Source organism: Rhipicephalus microplus, chromosome 6, assembly GCF_043290135.1.
Source record: "Rhipicephalus microplus isolate Deutch F79 chromosome 6, USDA_Rmic, whole genome shotgun sequence".
Classification (NCBI taxonomy): Eukaryota; Metazoa; Arthropoda; class Arachnida; order Ixodida; family Ixodidae; genus Rhipicephalus; species Rhipicephalus microplus.
In genome coordinates this window covers 36,546,855-36,555,095 of record NC_134705.1, presented here as the reverse complement: position 1 = coordinate 36,555,095, position 8,241 = coordinate 36,546,855, and the positions used below count along the sequence as shown (strand labels likewise).

General features: G+C 42.4%; 1 protein-coding gene across 1 annotated transcript in view; it reads left to right on the top strand.

Moving 5' to 3' along the window:
- The first annotated feature begins 6,360 nt into the window (after nt 1-6,360).
- Nucleotides 6,361-8,241, top strand: part of LOC142765233 (uncharacterized) — a 28,489-nt gene continuing 26,608 nt past the window's right edge. Inside the window, exon 1 of the mRNA XM_075865920.1 lies at nt 6,361-7,106. Coding sequence (XP_075722035.1) covers nt 6,819-7,106 — 288 coding nt within the window. The 5' untranslated portion in view covers nt 6,361-6,818. The remainder of the gene's footprint in view (nt 7,107-8,241) is intronic.

Below are 8,241 nucleotides of genomic sequence, written 5' to 3'. Positions count from 1 at the left end.
CCTGTCCTAAGAACAAACAGTCTTTCACAACTTCTAGTGCAGTATAACATGTGTTGAAGCGCTGTTCTCCTCCGAGGTTGTTGTACATTACGTTCGTTTTCTGCAAAGTGATTTTTAAACCTACATTTGTGCTTCTTGTCTAACTCCGTAATTCCGTAATGAGTTGCAGTTCGTCCTCTATATTACTCCGCAATGCATCGTCATCGGCGAAGTGCAGTATACTAAGGTACTCTCCATTAACTACTATTTCGAACTCTTCCCGCTGTAGGCCTCTGAAAACTTCCTATAAGCACGCGGTAAATAACATTTGCGAGGTTCTTTCCCCCGGCCTTACACCCTTTTTGATTGGTATTCTGTTGCTTTCTTTACGAAGCACTATAGTAGCAGTTGATCACCTGTAGATTTATTCCAGAATGTTTATATAAGCTTCGTCGACTCCCTCATTCCGCAGTGTCTGCATGACTATTTCTGCTGAATCAAACGCCTTCTTGTAACCCATAATATTTCTATTAAATCAAACGTCTTCTAGTAACCTATAATAGCTATGAATAGTAGTTGGCTGTATTCTGAGCATTTCTTTATTACCTGATTGATAGAATAAATGTGATCGATTGTTAAGTAGACTGTTCGAAATCTTGTTTGTATATTTGGTTGATTGATTTTTAATTCTGCTTTAATTATCTAGTTCTCTTAGCAAAACCTTTGTCAATAACTTGTGTACAATGAAGAGTAATCTGATTGGCCTGCAGTTCTTCAAGTCTTTGTCATCACTTTTCTTATGTATTAAGATGATGTTGGCATTCTTCCAAGATTCTGGTACTCTTCCTCTCAGGAGACACCTTGTAAACAGCGTGGCTAGTTTTTCTAACGGAATCTTTCTTTAATTTTTCAACAGATGTTAAGTTAGCTGATCCTCATCAACAGCTTTGCCTCTTTACATACTGTATGAGTTTTTTCTGAATTCTTCAATCGTGAATGGTGGGGTGCCATTAGGGTTACTTCACGTTCTTATAGTAAGCTCCGGGTTGTCCCGGATACAATACAGATCTTTGTAAAGCTACTTCGCTTTTTAAATTATCCCATCCATATTGGTAGTTATTTTGCCTTTCTTACCTTTGTTCATACAACAGGTTTTTGCCTCTCTCTAGATTTCGCTTCACTACTTTGATGCTTCTTTTGTTGTTCAGAGCGTGTCCAATTCTCTCCATGTTATAGCTTTTACATCAAATACCTTACGCTTATTAAACAACATCAAATGCTCTGCCAACTGTATTTTTTCGGCTGTGAGGTATTTCATTTGCTCGGACAGCTTGCCACAGTCCTGTCTAACTACCGTACCTGCAACTTCCACTGCACGCTCCATAATGGTACTCCTCAGATTATCAGATTATCATTCATTGCGTCAACACTAAGGCTGGTTTTCTTTATAGGAGCCGAGCACCTGTTCTGAATCGAGACTCTGAATTCCTGTACTTTGCCAATGAGTTCTAGCTCATTTATTGGCTTCTGCCTAGTATCGCCAGTGAAATAAAATAGTTGAATGTCAGCGATCCCCACTGTCTGTACTTGCAGACTTTTCTAGGTTTATGCTCTGTTACACGTTGTCAAGAGGCCGTGACGTGGCCAAAGCGAGCACACTGCAGATACAAGATGACTATGTTTCTTTGGCCCAACTTGTAGCCCGTAAACTGGAGGTTGGATTACAGCAATACACATTGGCACTGATTTCGGCGAACAGAGCATCGGCTGTCAATCAACTGACAAGCAATGAAGCGCGTCAGCCTTAATACATGTGTCGTCGAGTATTCAAGCAGTAACGCTAGTGGTTGCCGAGGCTCTAGATTATTATGTAATGCTTGCGAAGTGGGCATAATCTTTAAAAAAGACAGTCTTCTACAGCCCTGAACTTTCTCGAACACTGCAGGTGTGGTTTTTGCTATGGATTACTGACAGCGCAATGGAGTGGTAATACAACCTGAGAAGGAGTTTGGCAATACGGTAAAATGAACGAATTAGCCAAGCAAGCAACCATGTAAGATGAAGTACCTATATATGCGGGGTGGACAGTAAACGATGTTGAAGCCGGAGCAGTCGGTTTTCTCAATCAAGAAAGGCGCTTAGAGACGCTGTCGCTGTTGCGAGGCAAGATACAGGGGGGGGGGGGGGGAGGTGTTTAGAGTAGGAGAGGAGGGACGTGCTTGTGCAATGGGTGTGTAAACGCTGCAGGGAGGGATGCCTAGACGAATGAGGAGGGGAAGGAATGTGCATACGCAGTAAGAGTGGTCACACCACAGACCAAATTGAACGAGACGAAGTTGAAGTAGACGGAGCGCAAGTGGTGCGCGTGAGAAGGATGGCCTGCTACAGATCGCTGTGGAAGAAGCAGTCATGTCGACGAGCAATCCTGGCTCTTGCCGATGCTTCCCGTTATTGAGCTTCGGGCTATAAACGGTTGGCCCGTTTTCTTGATCAATCAAGCAATGCACCTGCGCCAGCTGCTCTGTGGTGCGCCTACAACACGTTTGCGCAACACTCTGCATTGTGACCTGACTCCTGGTTCAACAATGACTACCAAGTCAACAACTGCCTCACGTCACTTCGAAGGCTCCACTGACTTCCTGCCGGCGGTAATGGTGCATAGGGCATTTTACACTTCCTCCTATTTAACTCTAGAATAAGAGACTATCTTCCTAATTATGTCTGTTTTAATACCCGTTGTTTGTATATTTGCAAAGTGTCTGTATGCGTGTGTAAAATAGAGAACACCCGTTTCGTCCTTTCTATGTATCTGTGATTAACCTGGTGAGGTGAATTCAATCCACTATGACAATACGTAACTGAAAAGGAATACCCAAAATCGGCATTCAGATTTTAGTTATCTTGGTAATGAAGAAGTGAGTGCTCATCCACCATTGCTTAGACTTGTATTTGTGATAGTGTATGAGCAACTGGGTTATCTCAGCCACTGATGTACCATATATTGGTCGTAAACTCCAATATCTAAGTGAGTTGGCGGGATGAGGTTATTGATTGCAACATGGCCATCTGCTCCACTGGACGCTATAATCCGCAATAAAACCAAAATCTCTAATTTAGCGCTCGCTTGTTATTTCAACGTGTACTTTGCAAGCATAACTGTGGCAAAACAACATATTTTATTTAAATACAGCAAACACCACCAGAAACGTCGTCGTTTCATTGCACTTTAAACAATTTATTTTAAATCCTGGGGTATTTATTATGTTCAGGTATTAAGCATAAAAATGAAGTCCTAAGTTCCGTCATGGTAGTCTAGTGGCTAAGGTACTTGGCTGCTGACCTGCAGATTGCGGGATCAAATCCCGGCTGCGGCGGCTGAATTTCCGACGGAGGCGGAAATGATGTAGGCCCATGTGCTCAGACTTGTGAGCACGTAAAGAACCCCAGGTGGTCTAAATTTCTGGAACCCTCCCCTACAGTGCGTCTCATAACTATATCGTGGTTTTGGGGCGTTAAACTCCACATAATATATAATCAGTGAAGCCCTAAGATAAGTAAAGCGCTCGTTCTTGATGACATGCAGATAAAGACTTTAGGGTATGTCTTGGAATGCACCACTCGAGCTTTAACACACATTTTTAATCTGCATGGTTTTAAAGTGTGAGATATTATCAGAAAAAATCAAAATTAGCAGAATAACTGCCTTTTGTACAGGACATGCAAGAATTTATGTGTCAAATGATCAAGTTATCTCATTAATTACGGCATTTGCCAAATGATTAGAAAAAAATGTTTTCTCAACTTTCCATTCTCTTCGACAGACACAACATTCTATTTGTTGCTCCGTTCGGATTGCGTAGAGGTAGCTGAACAGAAACTGCTCGGCTTACACTAAATGTTCGTCCACTAGAAAATATCATAAAAATATTTTAACTTTCATAATTTGAGTAAGCCATTCAATTGCATAAAGCCCATAAACTTACTATGAAAGTTAGTGCAGAATTTCCTAATGGGTATTCAATCAATTAACCTTTCATGAGCCTTACATACCTTATCGCAAATAATCACTTTGCATAAAAAAATAAAAATGTTTCCATATTATCCTAAACGGCATGTCGCAAGGAAGATCAGGTCGGCCGATTCACAACCTGTTTGCTAACTACTTTGCTAATATTGATACGGCAGTTCAGTTTATGATATACGCTGATGACACCACTTTTCTTATTTCTTTTCTGAATTCGGTGAATTTATTTATACAATGAATGAGTGGTTGATTCCTTACTATTTAAAAGTAAATCCTTAGAAAAAAAAATTGGCAGATCCTACGTACAGTGGGGATCGATTATATGTGAAGCACAAATGAAGAATGTTGATATGCCACTTTAAAATCAGCACAACGTTACGATGCGGACGTAAATTGAGCTGTACATGACTTTCACATTATGATTACCACGTTTGCACGTGTCATTTACCTTCGTCGTCTAAATGGTATTTGGTATATGTTGAGCTAGCGAAATAGATGCGAGCGTGCTTGAATGTCTAATCATGTCTTACTTGACATGCATGTCTTAAATATTATGCTTGAACATGTCACTCGCCTTTGTCGTCCATTCATGGCAGGTAATACGGAATTTAGTATTTGTAAGGCTAGCGACGCGGCCGCAAGCGCAGCATGAGTGTGGTAGGTTGTCATGTTCTTACATGACACTCTTGTCTTGATTATCAAATTTGCACCAGTCATACGTGCTTGCACCAGTCAGGCTCTTCATCCATTCACGTCACGTAAAACCTAAATTGGTAAATCTTGAGCTAGTGAAACGAGCGCAAGCGCACCATTAGTGTGGCGTGAAGTCATGACTCATGACTTCTATGACATGCATGTCACAATTTACATGTTAGGGTCTGTCAATTGTGTCACGGGGTCGTGACGTGGCCGAAGACAGGATACTTTGTGTTGGGATTTAACAGTTTATTTGGGTGAACCTGTGCCCGGCAAACGGATAGTCCGATTACAGTAGCAGTCTTGCACAGATAGCAGTGAACGGAGCGTCAGCCGTCGATCAACTACTGACAAGCGGCGAAGTGCGCCGCCATTTATACTCTTGCCATCGAATGTTCTAGCGTTATCGCTGGTGGTGGCGTTGGTTTCAGAATAATCTGTACAGTTCGCAGAGTGGGCGTGGTCTTATCGGAATGATCGACTAAAGTCTGGAAGCTTCTCGAAAACTGCTCGCGCGTTTTGCGCTGAGAATTGTGTAGTGCTTTGGGGCGATAACAAAACTTGAGAAATGGAACGTGGCACTTGTGTTGGCCATGCAGTCATGTCATAATTTGCTAGTTTTGCAACATGTCATGTGAATGAAACTACCGCAAGAGCTGCAAAACCATGAAATGTAATTTATGAGCTTCATGACATACATGTGATGGCTTCCATATTATGACTAGTCACTCATGCTTGTCATACCGTCATGATAAAGCATACGAACTTTGGTAACTATACGATTATCAAAATGGGCAGGAGAGCTAAATGTCATCAGGATGTAAGGAGAATAAAGCATTCTCAACATGACGAGAGCGTTTATGAGTTCTCAAAGTATACCCTGCAGCACTTAGCTTGGAATTTTCTTACCAGTTTCTCCACCAGCGAAGATCCGCTGATGTCAACCTTCACTTTCGAGATAAATTCTAGATCCTGCAGTCATTTATTATGTAGTTGAGGTTAAGTGCAGTTCTATACATCCCAGGTGTATAAAAGATTGCTGAAAAATTCAAAGACAATAAGGCATGCAAAAAACCTCATTTGTTTAGAGTTCACCGAATAATGACAAGCATCTGCTCATTTTGAAATGTTTCGCACACTTTTTGATGCTGCACTGGCTTATGCTCTCCATAAAACAGTGGAGAAGTGTTGTGACATAAAACGCCGCGACATCAGCGCTGATTTGCTCAGAATGTTGTGGACATCCAAGCTAATTTTTCTTTCTCCACCTAAAGTTACTTAACACATAGAGTACCCTGTCAGAATGCAGTTATAAAACACTAAAACATCCAGTAAGAGTATTTTTCAAAGTTCCCACAAAGGTGTAGAGGAATTTTGACGCGTAGAGAAGGCCACCAATGTCTCGCATGCGTGTGAATGTAGCTAGGTTTAAGCAACCAGCAATGTCTTTAGTCATCAAGAGACGGATGAATCACGCCTCACGTGCCACATTTTATATGCACCAAAACTGCCGCCACACACACTATGAAAACAGCGAGCCTTCATATGCGCGCCGCCTCTGTTCAGGCAGCGTGCACATGAAGGCTTCATGTATAAAAAGGAGCAGCAGCCTCGCCATCTACCCTAGCTTCTGTCCAGAGCGTAAATAGACGCTGAGAAACCGGGCCCGCCCCGCCAGTCATGCCACTGCATATCTTCTATTTCGCTATATTTCGAGCCTTGTGCTATACTAGCGCAAGCTGTGCAATTTGTTTAGCATAATGAGTGCTCTCCTAGAAGCACGAACACTACAGTGTTCTACTTTTAAAGTTCAATAAGATAAGACATGCTGTATTTAGCATCTTGGTTTTTAAAGAATTTTTATTATGAAATAGTTGCCATGAATTCGTCACTGTGTGAGCCGTAATCACAGTGGGCTGAAAGTGCATTATCAGCGCACGTACCCATTCTTCTGATACGCAATAATTTCTGATATGAATTCAGTGAAACTCGCATAATGGCACTATCAGCGTGAAAGCGTCCATGGTAACTATCGGTTGTGAACAATATTAACAACCTTTTAAGGCTCATGCGGCAGGCGTAGCTCTGACATTGACAACAGTCGTGTGTGGCATTCACAATGCCTCCTACTCTGGGGCATCGGTACACCTTGGTTGGTTTTTCCGACGAGCTGAATTGGAGAACTCTGAGCTTTGTGGATCCCATACCATCGTACAGAGTGTGCCAAGCATGCGGCATTGTATCTAGAATGACCGCACTACTGCCTTGTCTGCACTCATTCTGCAAGAAGTGCTTCGAACAGTGCCGGACTCATGAGGGGTGTTGCTGTCCGCACGATGGTCAACAAACCCGCGAAGAAGACGTCGACTGGAGAGAATATCCTGTCGACCAGCTGCTCAAACGAAAGGTATGACAGCATAAATCACTCAGCCATAGTGTATCACGCTTACTCTGAAACGACAATGCGCGCAGAAGTGAGTGCCGGCTGACAAGGAAGGCGTGATTTCAATACTTCTTTGACAAGAATTATACATGCATTTGTATTTTTTGCATTACTTTCGGGATGTGGTTAACATCAGTGCCCCTGAAGGTGAAATGAACGCTGGTAAATTAGCAGCATTGTGCAGATCGATTTCAAGTGAAGCAGTCAACGAGTAATTGCCTATGTTTAGTTACTTTTTTGCCCTTTGAGCCAATCGTATTGGTGTGGGTCGACGTTTCGAGTTTGTTTGAAAGGCAGTAGTGGTTTGCTTCTCATGGGCTTCAGGCCCGTTGCCAGAGGGAAGGTGTGCGTGTGTTCTTGGACGGGGGGCTGGAAGGGCTAGGTGTCCTCCCCCCTAAATTAGTTGAAGGGAGTATGTATCGAGAAAGTAATGATAAAACAAATGTTTTTCAAAATGTTCAGCAAATGTCCCTTCCACCCCCCCCCCCCCCCCGAAAAAATAATTCCCAGGTACGATTACACTTAGTGTCCTTGTAGTTTCCTTGCACATAAAAAACAGGAAGAAATGAATGCACATATAGTCAGACAAAGTGCTATGTCATCTCTCGTGAACCTTATTTCTAGGTACGAGCCTGGCGGGCCTAAAATGCACTGGCGTTTAAAAACTAGCTTCTTTTCCTAAGTACGATAACATTGCTCACACTACAGCAGACATTTTTATTGAAAGGAAGTGCATGGGGCAGTGCGCTGAAGCACATATGCTAGCGTTTGTCAGCGCTTTCGTTCGGGTTCTCGCATCGCTTGAACATGGCTTGCCGAGTTCAGGAGTAGATATTTCATGTTTATTACAGTTTTATTTAAGCTGATAGCAGACACACTGCAGTGATACGGTGTTTCCTCTACATAACGAATTGAAGATCTGTCGTGGTATTGTGGCTGAATACTTTACTGCCACATCAAATGCCGAGAATCGATTACGGCTTGAAACTTGAAATTTATTTTTGCTATACCACGATGTATTCTCCTCACCGACAGCAACGCCCACATGGACCCTGTTTCATTTTTTTTGTGTACGATACAGGTTCTTAACGCTCATGTG